At 53.2% G+C, this 17,365-nt stretch overlaps 7 protein-coding genes across 7 annotated transcripts; 2 read left to right on the top strand and 5 right to left on the bottom strand.

Moving 5' to 3' along the window:
- Positions 1–481: 481 nt before the first annotated feature.
- M409DRAFT_18992 (uncharacterized protein) lies at positions 482–2,776 on the top strand (the record flags this gene model as incomplete). The annotated part of the gene is made up of 1 exon (XM_033804730.1): positions 482–2,776. The coding sequence occupies one exon, from the start codon at positions 482–484 to the stop codon at positions 2,774–2,776; it is 2,295 nt and encodes a 764-aa protein (XP_033671908.1).
- A 396-nt stretch (positions 2,777–3,172) lies between these two features.
- Positions 3,173–3,884, bottom strand: M409DRAFT_51252 (uncharacterized protein; the record flags this gene model as incomplete). The annotated part of the gene is made up of 2 exons (XM_033811754.1): positions 3,173–3,443; positions 3,637–3,884. 2 exons carry the CDS (start codon positions 3,882–3,884, stop codon positions 3,173–3,175), a joined length of 519 nt encoding a protein of 172 aa, XP_033671907.1.
- A 901-nt stretch (positions 3,885–4,785) lies between these two features.
- Positions 4,786–5,964, bottom strand: M409DRAFT_64009 (uncharacterized protein; the record flags this gene model as incomplete). Its single annotated transcript, XM_033815877.1, has 3 exons — positions 4,786–4,909; positions 4,978–5,664; positions 5,720–5,964. The coding sequence occupies 3 exons, from the start codon at positions 5,962–5,964 to the stop codon at positions 4,786–4,788; spliced, it is 1,056 nt and encodes a 351-aa protein (XP_033671906.1).
- Positions 5,965–8,457: 2,493 nt separating this feature from the next.
- On the bottom strand, positions 8,458–9,873 carry M409DRAFT_18988 (uncharacterized protein; the record flags this gene model as incomplete). Its single annotated transcript, XM_033804729.1, has 1 exon — positions 8,458–9,873. One exon carries the CDS (start codon positions 9,871–9,873, stop codon positions 8,458–8,460), a length of 1,416 nt encoding a protein of 471 aa, XP_033671905.1.
- A 572-nt stretch (positions 9,874–10,445) lies between these two features.
- Positions 10,446–13,443, bottom strand: M409DRAFT_64005 (uncharacterized protein; the record flags this gene model as incomplete). Its single annotated transcript, XM_033815876.1, has 2 exons — positions 10,446–12,968; positions 13,375–13,443. The coding sequence occupies 2 exons, from the start codon at positions 13,441–13,443 to the stop codon at positions 10,446–10,448; spliced, it is 2,592 nt and encodes an 863-aa protein (XP_033671904.1).
- Positions 13,444–14,408: 965 nt separating this feature from the next.
- On the bottom strand, positions 14,409–15,385 carry M409DRAFT_18986 (uncharacterized protein; the record flags this gene model as incomplete). The annotated part of the gene is made up of 2 exons (XM_033804728.1): positions 14,409–15,081; positions 15,168–15,385. The coding sequence occupies 2 exons, from the start codon at positions 15,383–15,385 to the stop codon at positions 14,409–14,411; spliced, it is 891 nt and encodes a 296-aa protein (XP_033671903.1).
- Positions 15,386–16,336: 951 nt separating this feature from the next.
- Positions 16,337–17,120, top strand: M409DRAFT_18985 (uncharacterized protein; the record flags this gene model as incomplete). Its single annotated transcript, XM_033804727.1, has 3 exons — positions 16,337–16,401; positions 16,454–16,634; positions 16,695–17,120. 3 exons carry the CDS (start codon positions 16,337–16,339, stop codon positions 17,118–17,120), a joined length of 672 nt encoding a protein of 223 aa, XP_033671902.1.
- Positions 17,121–17,365: the final 245 nt, after the last annotated feature.

Raw genomic sequence — 17,365 nt, 5'->3', positions numbered from 1 at the left:
TTCCCTGGTCGCATCTGCCGACCTCAGCTCCTCTTCTCCAACCTCCACCGCCAGTACAGAGCCATTGAACATCGACGTCAGGCCGCCTCGATGCATAATTGTTGACACACCCGCAGCATCCTCGCGCCGTGCTGCCTCTTGTAGACCCTTCCCTCAGGTGAGACTAGGCTGCCTCGCGCTCCCTGTCAACTCTCGGCCGAAGCGCTCGGAGGGCTCGGATATAGAAAAACTTCCCTCCCAACAACGGCGACCTCGCCATCCCTCACGTCTGTGTATCCCTCCATTGGCACTATCTACGTAAGCTGGCCTGTCCATTACGCATCGGCGGTCCCTGAGAGTGGCGACCATCTTATCAGATCGTTCGACGCTGGCCCAGGCGTCAGGCTTCCGGAATCCACCCGAGCTGAGCATTTGATCCTCTGTCGCCCAGTCCCGTCTGCGGCCTCATACTACTCCCGCCGCTCGCAGTGTGTCGAACAGGATGCCTACCGATCCGTTTCTGCCAGAAGGTCGAAGGTTCCCGCGCGAGAGGTCTCCAGACGGTCAGAATGGCAACGACCGAAAGCGACGCCGGAAAGTGCTGTCTTGCTACGACTGCCGACGACGAAAGCTTCAATGCGACCGAGCTCTTCCTGCGTGCGGACGTTGTACTAAGGCTGGCCAAGCTGCAAATTGCCTATACCTCGAAGATGCCGCTGATGCCCCAATACGAGAAGGCGAAGGCCTGCCAACGCCGGTCTCAACTGTCGGTAAACAGCCTCCATTCTATGGACACTCCAGTCGACCGATAGGCATGTCTACACCCGCCGGTCCCACTGGCGACCTTTTGTCTCGAATCGAATATCAAGATGGCAGAATCAAACAGTTGGAGGCCCAATTGACACAAGCAGGCCAGCCCGTCAAAGCCGGAAGAATACCTCCAACACCCGAGTCAATGGTTGGAGGTGAAGGTATTGCGCCTGTCCAAGACCGCGAGACAACACTTTTGCGTGGCAAATCCTTCAAGACTCAATTCCATGGACAGACACATCCAGGCGCGCTGATCGCTCGTATCCCAGAACTGCATGGCTTTACCCGCGAGACCTTCGAGCAATTCCCTGCATTGTCCAGGATCAAGGAAGACATGGGCGCGCTGGAGGGTCGAACGAACTATGCCGGCTCGAAGCATGGCCCGACGACAGACGCAGATCTCAGGGCGTTACTGCCAACAAAAGCGGAGATGGACGAGCTGGTGGAGATATATCTGGATAGCTACGGCACGCTGTACCATGTCATACACCTACCGACGTTCTGGGAAGCGTACAACAAGATATGGCAAGATGTTGCTAATGCCGACGTACGTCAGGTTGCGCTTGTGCTTGTAATGGCAGCCGCTGCGCAGTGTTTGACCACCGCGCAACCATGGCTATACACCGCCAACAGCTCTACCGCGCGCGAGAAGGCGGTCGTCAACATCCAGGCCGTGGATGACTGGTTACTCACCCAGAGCCAGAAACATGTGGTGGCCTTGGACTTCCAGATCCGTGTTTTGCTACTCATTGCCAAGCAAGTCGCCGCACGAAAGTCGAAGAGGACCTGGACAGACTCGGGCCACCTACTGAGATTCTGCATGGCAGCAGGTCTACATCGGACGCCAGACCTTATTCGAAAGCCTACAGCTCTGCTGGATAAAGAGCTCCGCAAAAGAGTGTGGGCGGCAGTCACAGAACTCGAGCTACAAGCTGCATTCGACCGTGGCATGGTCTCATCACCCTGGGCATTACAAAGTGACTGCCCATCACCAAACCACCTTCACGATGACGATATCGACGAGACCACCCAACACCTCCCAGCTCTTCGCCGCCCCAACGACTTCAACAATGTCTCCTACCTCTCCCTCGCCGGCGAATCCATGATCCTCCGCCAAAACCTCAACAACTACCTCAACAACATCCGCCAACCCGTGCACTTCGAAGAATTCAAACGCTACACCGACGAAGTCGAAGCCCACCTCCAATCGATCCCCGAATGGATCGGCTCGAGCGCCCAAATCCCCACCGTCATGCTCTCCCTCAACCTCCGCCAATACCTCCTCGTCCTCCACGACCGCCAACTCCGCGTCGCCGAAACCAAAGCCGAAAAGGACTTCTCCCGCATGGTCCTCATCGAACAAGCCACCAAAATGCTCGAAGGCCACAAATCTCTCACCTCGAAAGGGATCTACGCCCTCGAACTCCTCTGCTGCGACCAGCTCCGCGCCGCCCTCTCCCTCTGCCACATCGCAGCCATGAACCCCCACGCCGACGACGCCCTCTCCCGCGCCATCGACGAAACCGCCTCGCGCCTCATCCCGGACGCCATCGACATGCTCACCGACAAAGTCATCCGCTTCGGCCGCGAACAGCGCCAATTATGGATCCTCCTCGCCGCCAACGGCTACGTCAAATCGAAAAAGGACCCCTCCAAACGCATCGTCTACATGCAGGAAGCCGTCGATAAAATCACCCGTCCGTACTACAAAATCATGGCGTGTCAGGAAGATAACCCTTCCTCGCAAATCCCCACGACGATGCCGCCTTCTCAACAACCCAAGCCGGGTGTGCATCACGGCATGTTGGAGTATTATCCCGAGGGGCCGGCGGCGACGGAGATGGGACCTACGGATCCGACGTTGTTGGATTTGGATGAGATTGCGGCGTGGACGTTTGAGGATTGGAATCTGAATCCGGGGGATTTTGTCGGCGCGCAGGTGGGCGCGTTTGAGGACGATGGAGGGGCGCAGTATCCTGCGACTTAGCAATGGTAATGATCGTGGGGATGAGGTTGCCTGTTTGTAGGGCTTTGAGATGGCGAGGGAAGAGGCGTTCGTGTAAGAAATAGTATGTGGAGTTTCGGAAGGAGGGTTGGACCAATAACGATATAACGACAGCGAAGGCGCAAAAGGAGAAACTGGGGAGTGATTGAGACACAACAACATGTTTGTGAATTCGGGGGTCAACGAGAGAGCACATGAGAGGAAGAGCACACCACTCATTCATCAACTTTGAACCAACTCAACCTCAAGCATCGGAACTTTCCCTCCCAACAACAACCACCATCTATCTATTCCCTCAGCCTATCTTTCCAACCCTCCCAATGCACACAGTATCTTCCCTTCCCTCATCCGTCTCGATTGACAAACACCACAGGCAGCCTAGCGAAAACACGGGTTCTCGATATGCCCGAATCCGAATCTCCACCCAGTCCCAGCCTTGTCAGACCTTGTCAAACTCCCGGGAGGCCCCTTGCTACATATCGTTTCCGCCGTGCCATCCATGCCCGTGTCATCGGCTGAGGCGAGAACAAGATGTTTCCCTTGTTGCGTGCCTTGGAAGTGGAGTTTTCGAGGGGGTCGGTGTCCGCGCGCTCCATCCCTCTTTTCCTCCCCGGCTCTCGTCTCAACCCAAGGACTGGATTTCAACCATCTAAACCAGCGCAAGGCAGCCTGGTAGCATAGAGATTTTCTTCCCGAATGAGTTGAGCTTCCTCGTCGTCATCGTCGTACATCCCAAGCACCCTCCTTGCTGAGAACAGCTCATCGAGTCCCGAAGTAGAGTTTCTCCCCACAAGTATTGAGCAGAGTAATAATTCTTCCCTCCATCCCCCTTACCCCCTCACCGTCTCGCACCAAAGAACCCAGTGAAATCAATCTCCTCCGCCTCACGGCTCTCGCTCTCACTCCCCCACGAGATGACCGAGTCGGATCGCTTGTTCATGCCGCTGCCTCCTCTCTTATTAGTGGCAACTCCCTCAGAGGAAGAAGTAGTATCGGCGTGATGGTCATACTGAACGGCAGGAGCAGCGTTGTCGTCGTCGTGCGAGAGCCGTTCGAGGAGTTGGTGGATGGTGAGGTGGTAGGTTGCCATTTTGAGGGTTGATAGGGTGAGTTGGGAGTGGTGAGTAGTGTGGTTTCTTGGTGGTGGATGGTGTCGACAGTGGAGGTAGTGTTGTTGTTGATTGTTGTTGTTGTGGTGGTGTGTTGTTGGTATTCTTGCTTGATGTTCTTTGCGAAATGTCTCTTGAGCATTTGCCAAATACAAGAGCAGGTCAAGCAAAGGTTATATGCCTGAGGAATAAAACAACAAAAAGGCTTGGGTGTATACGAAAATATCCAAACAGAAAAAGAAGGAAACGAAACGACCTATGTATATACCATCCCATCCATCCATCCCACACACCCAAACCAGGCACTCCGCTCCATGGAGCTCACAAGCACAGCCTAGCCATGACGCTTGATCTAATCAGATCGTACGAAGCAAAGTCCGACCAGGGGGACCGACCACACGCGCAGGCAAGCTCTGTTGATCCTGCATGCAAGAAAGCGTGGTGTCGGCGAGTATTTGCGCGCGTGCGTGCGGACTTTCCACGGCGTGCGGCGGTCGGCTTTACATCCAACCTCCACGTCCGTGTCCCGGTGAACTTCCATCAATCACCGCGCTGATAACTCCACCAGGCAGCTGGATTTCGCGCCTGTGGCGGGCCTCCTTCGCGTATTTACGCCTCTGTTGGTGAGCAAACAAACAGCGCACGCAGTGGCTTGCGACTGTGAGTCACGAAAACGCCTGCGGTTTTGGGAAGTGGTTCTTCTCGCATTCGTATGCAGGCATCGTCAGTCGTAGTTGGCGTTGCGCAAGTTATTCCTCCGCCTTGAGCCGCTATAGGTGGTGATAAAATGGAGAGCTCCATGGTACGTCTTGACGTGGGGGTGTCAAGATGTTTCACGCGTCGAGGTAGAGCTTTTTCTTGGTGTCCTGCAACTAGCTACTTCTAGTCGACCATCTTGCCATAAAAGGGTACGCCGATGGCTTGTAGCAGCATTCGTGCATCGTAGTCCGTCGTCGCAGACGTGTGCACCGTCACGTGCAGGCCTGGGATCATCTTGGGTGGATACCTATGGTGGAGTTTAGCAATATATTCGATGCAAGACATCCCACTGCGATGTGTTGCGGCATGACTTACATGTCGTAGTTGACCTCCACCTCGGGGAATAAGGCGACTTCTTCGGGCGTAAAACCGAAAGAGATGTGGCCTGAGGAATCTCCAGAACTGCCCTTGACGCCCTTGTAATCCTTGATCTTGGGCATGACCACGTCCACGACCTTGCTGAGGAAATGGTACATGTCCTCGCCGTAAAGCTCAGACGTGACACTCACGTGTTTTCCGGCTCGCAACCCAAAACCGGCCACGCTCTTTTTGACAGCATGAGTCGTCACGCGAACATTGCTGATATTCTGTACAATCATCCCGGCAACGTGTAGATACGCGCTATCATCCGCCGCGCCTTTCAACATCGTATGCACCGTGACTCTCTCCAACTTTGGGATGTTCCTGAAAGTAATCGGCTTCCTAAGCAAAGGCAGCACATCGTATCCTCGCGGCCCACGACGCGGTCTGTTCTTGAAGTATGGCGAGTCTCCCACCCATTCTCTCAATCGCTCCCCCTTTTGTGGTCTCTCGAAGCCAGGTGGGTAGTGCTGATAAGTGAGGGTCATCACATCGGGCGCAATGGTAGACTCGTAGGTCTGTTGAAGGCGCGGAAGCGAGAAAGGACCGGGGATGAATTCGCGAGACGCTGGATCGGAGGAAGGCAGCGGTTGATGGGGGTGAAGAGGGCCGCGGTAGTATCTAGGAGGCCGAAACTGGTATCTGTGGGAAGATTGTAAGGACATCTCCAGTTCAAGTCCCTTTCGAGCTATCATACCTGCTAGATGGTAACTGTTCCTTCCTCAGCTTCGCATTCTTAGCCGGATTGTATTGCGACATCATCTTGCCAGCTGCTTCCGATGGTGTTGCTTGATGGACAGACTCTTCCAGCTCGCCCAACTCCTTTTGCACATTGCCCGTCGCGTATTTCCTCAGACATTGGAGTTTCCATGCCTGTTTGAGAGGTGTTTGAGATGATTGCATACGCCTGATGACGGCGTTCGTGACTTCTTGTAGCGCCATCGTGGTGGGTGCGGTAATGTTCGTCAATAGATGCGGATTCGAAACGGCCTGTGGAAAAGTCCTCTATGCCTCAGGCATCACTCCCGAACTCCGCAATGCGGCTACAGGCGAGACCTAGTGAATTATTAAGACATTAAAGTCTTCGATCTACTTCACTTATTATACTGTCAATTATTTTATACTATAATATTATTATCTAAACTAATTCTTAAGAATAATTTGCTAGATTTTCTATATATTATTACGGTTCTAACGCGCTATAAACCGTATACGACTTAGTAACTAAGTAGCACGTAACTAAGCCGCCTCGACTACTTAGTCGGGCTTACGCTCTAATAGAGCGGACGGAGTAAATAGAGTAACTAAGTATACTAAGTATACTAAGTATATAGATTAGGACGGATCTTCTCTTATATATAGAGAACGATATTATACTTATTATAATAGCGTTTAACTTACTATTTAATCTTACTATTTAGTTTATAATTATACCTAAACCTCTACTTTACTAGATTATTAGTAGTCTATCGACTCTCTCTCTTTAACGAGCTCTAACTAAGGACTTAAGCTTAGTACCCGTACTAAGTAAGATTCTAGGATTAACGAACCGATCCTAATATATATATATATATCTCTCTATACTTTTATACAAGTACTTCTAGTTACACTTCTAAAGACATAGACTTAAATCGCTATTTCTGAAATTCTACTACTTTCGCCTACTTCTAACGTCGGCGTCTGTCTCGCATACCTCTTAGAAACAAACCAGAGCCCGCGCAATATCACAAGCCAATGCTCCCGCCCCCGACGATGCAGTACCCACAAAATTGCTCTACGCTGCACAGTGCAGTCATGAAGGGCGACCGAAGCGAGACACTGGCAGCTTTAGAGGACAATCCTCAACTTGAGGAGCGATCAAGATCGATGACCCCTCTTCAATCGGCTGCACATTCTGGCCATTTTGATCTTTTCCCCCTGCTACTTGCAGGTGGAGCAGAGGTCAACGCACCGCCTTCGGAGCTTGGGTGCGTTATCCAAGCGACGATATCGTCGCTATGGTTCGGTGGTATTCCTGACAAGATGGCATTCAGGGAGGAGGGAAAAGTTCGGCAGAAGAAAGACGCACAAATGGAAGCTGTGAGGTTTCTGCTGGAGCATGGAGCGAATCCTAATACATCTGGCGGCGAGTTCGGGAGTCCAATCGCAGCTGCAGCTGCCTTTGGTAGCCTAGACATCGTGAAGCTTCTCCTTGCGAATGGCGCGAGTCCAAATTCCCCTGGAGGAAGGTTTGGATCCGTATTGCAAGCTGCTTGTGCACAAGGCGGCATGCCTGTAGGCTGGAGCGTCAGCTGTGCTCTTCCAAACGACTACAAGGAAGTGCAGGAGATACTTCTGCAAAGCGAGGCCCAGGTCAATCATGTTGGCGGACTTTATGGTACTGCTCTGGAAGCAGCGTCTTTCCTCGGTGAAACGACCATAATCTCTAGATTGCTTGAGAAAGGAGCCGATCCAAACATACGAGCTGGCAAATACGGGTCAGCGCTCGGTGCCGCTGCCGACCAGGGACACTTGTCGGTGGTGAAAATACTGTTGGAGGCTGGCGCCTGTACGAAAAACGAGGAAACGGTGAAGCCTCACGATCACGATGATTGGTACAGATGGCAGCCAGAGCCCATTTCATCCTTACTTCTGAAGTATGGAGCACCCTTGCCAAGCGCGACTATTTCCATCGAGGAACAAGCCATACCAGATTTCGAGAGCCCAGCTACGCTGGCCGATCGACGCGGTCACTTTGACGTCTTGCGAACGTTGTCGAATAACGACATTTGACTGGCATACATGATTTAACTCTCTGATATCTCCGCGCCGCAGCTCAAGTACTTCAGTATCTTTCATTCTGGCTGTAATCGTTGAGATCGTACCATTTCGCTGGTCTCCCGATCGAAATCGTCTCCATCTTGCCAGGGTATGTCTGCTTTGGTTCGAGAAATTTTCGACTTGAGCAACACCACGAACAGCCCGTTTTCACTCGCCTTCGTAGAGAGTACCTTCTAGCCCTAGCTCATCGTGGAAGCTTCTGATCAATTCGCTCCGATAGCTGGTGTAAGGCTTGGTGAGGTCTGAACTGGTCTGCACCCAAGGAGAAAACTGCTCACATCACCCTATTCGTCACTATCATCGACAAGATGTCCTTCTTGCTATCGATTGCGTCCTCGCAACTCCAGTGCGAGGCTCGCATTGGCAACCATCTCCGTCTTTCCCTGCTCGCATGGTGCTCTCACTACAATGCCATCGCCTAGCCGTGTTCCGCCAGCGTCAAGGCGGAAGGCGCCTCTATGACCCGTGGTCATTCGCTGGTCATTACGTTTTGAGCTTCGGCCTTGGAGAACCTCCCCAATTGCCAATGCTGCCGCCGTGAGGCTGGTACGGAGCCTGTTCCGTCGGCTGTTGGTCTCAATTACTAAGCTTAGTCTTCTGAGACGCGGCTTTAATCTATATATTTCTCGTCACTATCTTCAGACTGACTACACCACCCACTCCCAATAGCGCCGCCAATAGTAAAAACACCAGCCCCGGCACGGCGCTCCCTGCACCCGCATCGAACACCGCTTCGAAAACCACCGAAAACGGAATCGTCATCAACTTCTGCAAGAGCCCAATGACGCCCAGCAGCCGCGCAGTCTTCCTCTGGTCGACATGCTTCGTTAGATCACTGTGCACGACCGGAGTCGCAATATTGCCGAAGGAGACAAGCGCGATGGATACGAGAAACAGGATTGGGGTAGGTGAGATGGCGATCCCGATATAGCCAATCGCTTTAGTGATGAGAGCGCCACGTATGAGAACCAGGTCGAGATTCATGCATTGGGAAGACTCGTCCGGTCGTAAAATTCGAACAAGTACCGGTAGAAGGATGGCGTCCGCGAGAAATGTTGCCGCATAGGATACCATCGTCAGTCGGTTCAGCTTGACGGCAACCCAGCCAAACTTAACAAAAGCATGGCGGATGATCGAGGCGCTTCCAAGACCAACGCCGAAGATGAGAGTATCGATGATAGCAAGTGAGACGATGTTTCTGCGTGCTCTGGGTGAGTCGCTGAAAGACTTGAGGCTAGACCACAAGCGTCGGGGCTCTTCAGTCGGCTGTGGTGTATCGTCTTGAGGGATGACCTCTGCGGCCAAAGACTCCGGCACCAGCAGCCACAGAAACGCCAGTGCCAAAACAGCCAGCCCGAACGTTGCAGAAAAACGTGCTACCATGCCATCAACCATCTCCTCAAGAAGTTCAGCTACGTAGGACCCTGCGGCCGACCCAGCTGCAAGACAGCCGTACAGATACGCAAAAGCCTTGGTTCTACCCGCAGCACTGGTGCAATCCCGGAGGTAGCTCTCAGCAACACTCGTAGTAACCAAAATATGTCCAGTACTCCCCTTCAACCCTGCTCCGAGCAGAAGGAGGTATGTCGGAAAGGTCTTTTGGAAGGTCGCCGCAAATAGTGGGATCATCTCGCTGGCAGTAATGCCGGCAATGGCGATCAGGAGAGGCCGTTTGCGGCTGTGGTGATCGGAGACTGCGCACAAGTACGGCACCGAGAAGATGAGGGGAAGGCTGCCGCAGAGGGCGATTGAAAGATTGAGGATGGCGAGCCGGGTGTAGACTTTTGGGGAGTTGCAGTCACTGTCGGAATGGTCGCGAAGGTCGCGACAGACAAGGTCGAGCATTAATGTCTGCTTTGAGGCCAGCGTACTGCTCAGAGCTGCCGACACCAGCGTGATGGGTATAAGAATCCATGGTACAGCTGGTTTTCGTAACCATTCCTTCTTGGTTTCCCTGTGGCCTTCAAGGTGGTTCCGTCTGCCCAAAAGTGGCTGCATTTGCCCTCCATCCGTCCTCGTAACATCTGCCATAAGTGAGGTTGAACAGAGGGGAAGATGTCTAGTAAAGACTCTCTTTGGCGCAAAAGTCGAGGTCAATCGTCCTAAAAGCCTTTGCTTCAGGTTTAGTGTGCAGCGTTTATTCCGAAGTGTTTGAACTATACCTGTATTGTCTGGGTAAGTAAAGTCTGGTGCAGCTTGTTCAGGCAACAGCTATTCTGAGCATATGTCATCACGCATTACATGTAGAAGGGTGGACAGGACGCCTGACGCTGCTTCTCGTGTCCGTGCGTGTCGTGCTCCCCTTGTTAGCGTCGTACAGTCCTCGATAGTATTAGTACATAGTACCGACCTCTATCTTCGCAGCGAAATTTCTACTTATTCGAAAGTTAGCATAATGCGCTCCATTTCATGCCTATGTACAGCCACAAATTATCGCATCAGTCAAAACGTGGTATCATGCCGCCTCAATGCCATGCCAACCACCATGTTCACCACCCATTGCTCTGCTCTGCCGTCGAGACAAAAGCTCCTACCCAAACGCCAACGCTATGTACTCATCATGTCACCCATCCACCATCGATCAATCCGCTGAAACGCTCATATCACATAACCACACACTCGCGATCGTCCTCGCCCTTGCGAGCTTTCTTTTTCGCCCGTTTTACCGCCTCCTTCTCCTTCTTGGTCAAAGGCGCATACTCTTCTTTAGAAGGTCGAGCGGTGTCAACGCTTTCTCTGTTCTCTCTAGTCGAAGGCTCAAGCGATGCCGGCAATGGATGGCTGAGAGACGGCTTTCGACTGGCAGGTCGAGATTCGGTGCGTGCGGACGACTCATTGTCCGCAGGAGGAATTTCTGTTACCGTGAGAGTAGCTCCAGATGGATCCGTAGATTGTACGGCGGGAGCTGATGGCGCCTGACTCTCGCCTCGGCTCATCTTCTGCGTCAACTTGCTCATATTCAAGCTGAACCGAGTAGAGCCGCTGTCTGGGCCAGTACTAGGAGGCCGACTCTTGCTGGTAGAGCCTTTGGACTGACGACTACCCCGACGGGATGAGTTGGAAAGCTTGTTGGCAACAGCAAGGAATCCGGTCGCTTTCTCGTCCGGCTTCTCTTCATTTGGCGTCGAAGGAATCGACACAGTCGCATCGGTACGCAAGCTCCCGCCACTCACGCTGCCAGCCACGCTCGAGTTATCGAAAGCGAGGCTTCGTCTTCGCTCGTCTCCTTGGAATGACGATCGCCCTCGCGGCCCATCTAGTGCTCTCGCAACGTCCAGACTGGTTCTTGCCGATGCCGACACATGTCTTGGTGCCCAATCTGCCGTCTCGGATCCGATTCCACCGTTCGTCGAGGGTGCCGTAGAGCTGGGCACCTGCTCCAATGCGTTCTCGCTGCCAGGCGGTTCGTTAAGGTACGGCTTCTCGGATGGATTGACATCACTTTGAGCCCTACTCGTTGCTTCCGCATACGATGGCAAATCGTGTATCGAATGCCCATCATCGCCGATGGGTTGGACTTGATAAAAGAGCAAGTACGGGGTCTCCTGCTTCAAGGCTTCGCGAATATCCACGTACGTGATACGGTCCTTGGCCAAGTCGTCAAAACGCATCCAAGGATCCTCGATCTCGTCGCTATCATCACTTCCGCGTCGACTGTCTGTCGCATTCAGTGCTGACCCGCGGGAAAGACAGACGTAATGACCAGAGTGCACCGACACTCCTCGGTGGCACACCACTGATTGCAACAATAGCCTGAAGTTCCCCACCAATGGACCCTCATCCTGCATGTGCTCATCGCTGACGAAGTTGGGTACCGCAATCTCCAACGGTATGTCGATGTACGTGTTCAGCCTCTGCGCCTGTCCTGTATTGGTGTAAGAATAGCGTTTCAAGCAGATGCCCAACACCGGCCTCTTCTTGGAGAAGTGCGCCGCAACCTGTGCATCCGACGTGGGCATGTGATCTGTGTACCATGGCAACAACTTGAAGAATTGCCACGCCGGCATGAGAACCTCCGTCCTTGTGCTGAGCTTACGCTCTTTGGTCGGGAGGTCTGACCCTGGAGGAGCATTTGGGCCATCCGGCTTCCATTTCTCAGGGTCCCTTCCTTCAATGAGCTCGACTTTTCTTTGGCTGAAGATGCTGTCTCCTCGCTTTCGGCCGCTCGTTGGTCTTATGCGCTCCAAAGGGTCCTTGCTTTGCGATGGAGTTGCGGGCGTGTCCGAAACAGGTGTTTGTACGATGGGCGTGTCGGGATCAGTCATCTCTGCCACTTCAACGTGGATGCCAGTTTCTTTCTCAATCTTAGTGGGATTCTCGAGCACATTCAGATTGGCTGACTTGAGCGTATTGCGCCGCTGGTTTTCCAGATGCCTCTTGACCTCTATTCGATTGTTGAAGTAGTGCTCGAGGCAGTCTTCCAGTGTGATGACATTGCTGCCGTCAGACGGCTGCTCGGCAATGGCGACTTCGAGCAAACGCTCGTTGACGAACTTGTGATCATCTTGGGGATCCTCCTTGCCCGTGTGGTAGAGATCCATCTTCAAAGTCAGTAGAGGAAGCTCCAATTTTCCGGTAATGAAGGTGAAGGCTTCGGATGGGTCCTGTTGCTGGAGCTTAACCGCATCGTCCCAACCACAAGCTGCGAGCGCCTCCTGCAAGTGTCGCGTGATGTCCACCGTAATCAACCTGCCACTCCGCAGCATGTTGACCCACAGTCTCAGCAACCCTGCAAGCTTCTTCCGGGGTACATCTTCGAAGCTGTCGTAAAGCATGGCCTCGAAGCTATCAAGCCTTGCGAACATGGCGAACAGCAGGGCATCGAGATAGCATGTTACAGACTCCCTATTGACGGCGCCGAGGAGCTTCGTGTTGGGACTGTATGACTTGACAATGCCTTCGTACGTCTCTTGCAAGAGCATCAACAGCCTGAACGCCGCCTCGCCGTCGCCTTGCGATGAAGTGAGACGCAGAGCATAGCGGGCGTTGGCTTCGACCATGGTATCGATTCCATACGCTCGCAATCGCTCCAATATGCCCTGGATCTTGCGCTCCTCATCTTTGTCTGGTTTGACATTGGGTCCATCTTCGATCGCGAAGACGCCGCCGAAGTGGTCGGGGCGGTGCTTGGGTACGGGAGGGCGTGAGTGGGAGTGTGAGGAGGAGGAGTGCTTGCTCTCCTTATCCTGTGCCTTGGGAGTTAGCCAATTGTAGCAACGCCTGATGGACGCAACGAGTGTGGACAGTAAGAAGCGAGGATAGGCTCTTCTCTCTTCGCAGGGTTCGCTGGGCTGTGCCATAGATCGACAAGGCTATCCCGCGGAGAGTCGAGGAGCGCTGGCGCTGGTGGGAGGACATTTCGAGCAGCGGTTGACGATCGGGGGCCGCATTGTACTTGGATTGCGGCAGTAGGGAATATGTCTGATTGCTCGCGTGCAAGCAACGATACGGCAAGCAGCGCAACATGCGGTGCGTGGCCAGCAATCAATGCGATCGATCAATCAATACGTGCAGCAGGCGGGAGAGACATACTTTGCCCGGGGACGAGTGTCGCGGGTTCTTCTTGTCTCGACGACTCAAGAACCGGTGAACGCCGCTCATGCTGTGTCCATGGACGGTCGCGGTTGCTGCTGCTCGAGGCTGCGGAGAGGAGGAGGAGCGAGGGAGGCAGAGGAGATGTATGTGTGGACAAGTGCCGTGTTGAGGCTAAGGTGTGCTCTATGAGGTGGGCGGCGCAGGTCGACGTGGGGTCTGGCTGGCCTGCTCGCTTCAGCCTTCGCAGTGGTGATTGCTTTGCTGGCCGCTGCAGCTCCAGGCGGAAGGATTGTCGCCGTCGTGTTTGGCCCCAAGAACAGCACCTGGCTGCGCCGTTCTGGCAGTCATAAGCAGCGCATGACTTTTCTCCGTACGAACAACGTCGCCTCCGCCAGGCATACACCGGAGGCAGCGGTAGACGGGCATCATCTCGGCGGAAGAAGGGTGAAAGCGAGGGCGGTGCGACGATGCTCGTTCGGCAGCGAATTCTGGGCGCCAATTGTTTTCATCGTTCGGCCTGTCGAAATCTCCAGGCGAGACCGAGACCACTATTTCTGCTGTAGCTACTTTAGGCGGCTCTGGCCCGCACTCTGCATTCATTCACTCACTCTCCCGTGCCTCCGCGTTGATGCCTGAGGCATTCTATCTGGGGTTGACGTCTTGTCTTGCAGAAGAAACATACACATTACGCGCTGTAACATGTATGTCTGAGAGTGCCAATAAAGTAACAGGCGAGTAGGTCTTTCTCATGCTGCTACTCGTAATCTCATCGGTGGACGCACTGCACTCGAAGCACATCGAAGGCTTTCTAACAAAGCAGATTGGTATTGGTATCGGAACGGGCGGTGCTATTCTCCAGTAACCGAAAGATGCTGGCTTGCGCACCCAGAATTCGTGAGTCCTATCCAACATGATATTTCTTATTGCCATCACCTCTTACCTCCTTGGTCAAAGCCAAGTTGTGCGGCGGGGTATATGAGTCGATAAAATGTCAGCTACACCTAACATGAGATCTCTTTCCTCAAATATTTCTATAACAGCAAACTCCAAAGATGCCACCTCAAAGGAGAGGTCAACAGGGTAAGGCCAGAACTCCTATCAGCTGGACCAAGGAGATGAAGACCGCCTTGTATCTGCTGAACTCCGAATTCGAATTTACTCTGCGTGAGAGGGAAGTGGTCTTCAAATCGCTGTTTGCCGATGACTTGCGGCATGGTGATCAGCGTCAGCATCTCAATCACCGGCATCCGTATCAAATCATCAAACATCCCGGTGCCGGCGACATAATTCGTATCACAGATCCTCAAGCTCAGCTCCTTCAACCTCCGCAATGGTAACTCGAAGTTCTCTCCACGACCCACGCCATCGACCGCCCCATCACCACGAAACAGCGTGTGCGGCCGCAGCTTCATCAGTTCCGCAAACAGCGGCGCCATGAGTCCCATATGCCAATCGAAAGATGCCGAGACGTCGAGCATCTCGATGTTCGGGCAGAGGAAGAGGAGGAAGCCGACCTGTGCGTCTGGGACGTCTCCCCTGGCGAACTTCTGGAATTCGTCGACGAGTCGAGCGCTGAGACCTAGACGAGCCACGCGGTGCTTCCAGTTGTTCTGGTAGCTCGCTGCGAATGGATCCAGCACCACTCGCTTGACAAGTCTGCACTTCCCAGGGCTCTCCGAAGGGTGCGCGGGAACTTCTTCATTTCTGCGAGTTTCTGTCCAGGATAAATGTTATACAACATCGGCGTTGTGATCTTGCATAACGCCTTGTTGGAGCGGGCGACGGCAGACAAAGTCTTGATCCTGGCGGCGTACTGGTCGTCATTGGTCGCGAGTTTGGCCATGTAGTCGGCGGAGTTCATATCTAGGGTCGTGCCGCATTCTTCGTCATTCTGCCGTTTGAGGTGCTCCCATCGTTCTCGGCCGATGATTGCTGGGGATGGAAGTTGGAGGTGGGCGAGGATTGAGGATAGGAGTTCTGGTGGGAGTTGGCGGCTGGGGTTGGCCATGACTGAAAATGTCAAGGGTCAGTTTGCGGCGGTGTTTATGGGAGAGAGTGCAAAGAACGAAAAATGAGTGTGGAAATGCGTTTGACCTGGTAAACGAGCACAGCTGCATGTGTGTATCCGCTCGCTGCTGCAGAGCCTTGTTCATGAGCAGGGATCGCAGCGGTTACGTGCATGTTCGAGCTGTCAGAATTGCGACAGAACGCTCTCGGTATTGTCACTCGATATCAGTCTGTGAGATGTTGAAGTGACCATTGAGGACTTTCAATGAGATGTCGACTAGGATACCCACCCTCGTCGGAAGACGAAGTTGGTCTGGGCTGACGAAATCCTTCAAGTGCTACGTGGTCTCATTTGTAAGACCCGTGAATCCAGAATGGAACATATTACCAACGGGAAACACCGCTTAAGAGGTCAATACGCAAGTTCGAAAGGTGATCACCGACGCCAGATTTCGTGACGCTGAGGTTCATTGACGCAAGACCAAGAGAAAGAATCAATCAACTCCGCTGCATAATGATACGCTTGGGAGAATCAGAAGCCTACAAGTTCGGGCCAAATGAAAACCAAATTGGCTTCAAGGCAACAAAGAAAGAGAATCGATTTTCGTACTATGAGTAGCTTACACACCTTACGAGCCAACGAACAGGCTGCGACTGTTCAAGCTGAACGACCTGGCCAATGGCCACAACGGCACAGTCGTTCAGAGGGCGACTTTATGTTGGTGCCTAGTGTTAGAGACGTTACTGGCGCTGTATCATGGCTGTCGCGGTGAGTGACATTGAGCGAGTTGCCGGACCGCTGGCCGGCACGGCTGTGCTTGAAGATGCCGGTGGGACAAGGCTGAACGACGAGACTGGGTATAAGAGAACTATAGAGCACCCAACGCAATCCACAGCAAGCAGAACACAAATAACTTCGACTTTCAAACCCAATCAAAATCAGTGTGCAACAATGGCCAAAATCGACCTTCGCAACCCCGGACGCCCGATCCACGCCGGCATCATCTTGATGGGCGGGTAAGTCTATCATCGTGCGGCAATGTTTCCAACAGTCTGACTTTTCGATTAGAGTCACCGAGATTCTCGACACGGCACCCATTGACCTCCTGCACGGTCTGACCAAGTCCTTCATGGAACAATTGCCTCTTCCAGACGAGTTGAAGAAGCAGGCCATTGATGTCGACTTCCACTGGGTGAACGAGAAAGGAACGCCAGCGTCAATGACGTCTGGAATCACTCTGCAGACTACAGTGAGCCGCCGTCTAGTGTCTGAAGGTAGAGTGTAGCTTGACTACTGACCTGATCGATAGGACTCCTTCGAAACTTGTCCACCCCTCGACATCGTCCTCATGGGGGCCCACTGGGGCCACACGCCCAACGAAACCGAGCTTGCATTCGTCCGCAAATCTTACCAAGACTGCTCCGCCTACCTCTCCATCTGTGGAGGTATGATGGTGCCCCTAATGGCCGGCACTCTCAAGGGCAAGACTTGCACCGGCCCACTGCCTGTACTGGCGCAAGTCAAGAACGACAACCCGGAGGTCAATTGGGTCGAGAAGAGGTATGTGATGGATAGCGATGGCAAGACGTGGACGAGCGGCGCTTTGTTGAATGGATTGGATTTGATGAAGGCTTTTGTGGAGCACACGTGGGGTGGGCCGGGCTCGTTAGCTGAGCAGGTGATTGGCATTGGGGGATGGCCTGTTAGGAGTGTTGAGTATCGCGGTGGGCAGTAGGGGCAGCGCTGTCGTCGAGCATGCATGAGTTGTGCCATGTCTCTTCCAAATAGATGACTTCCTTGAGTATGTACTCTTCGGTCATTACCATAGACTCTGTCTCGATCGTCTCTCGATACAAGGCTGAGCTCTGTACTGCACTTCCTCAATGCTCTGCAAAACGTCGCTTGTCGCAAGGTAGATTTCACTTTGAGGCCTGATAACTTCCACATCAGACCATCAATCAGTCACGAGATCTTGTAGCG

The sequence above is a fragment of the Zasmidium cellare genome, assembly GCF_010093935.1.
Source record: "Zasmidium cellare ATCC 36951 unplaced genomic scaffold M409scaffold_6, whole genome shotgun sequence".
Classification (NCBI taxonomy): domain Eukaryota; kingdom Fungi; phylum Ascomycota; class Dothideomycetes; order Mycosphaerellales; family Mycosphaerellaceae; genus Zasmidium; species Zasmidium cellare.
This window is presented reverse-complemented; position numbering and strand designations above follow the sequence as displayed.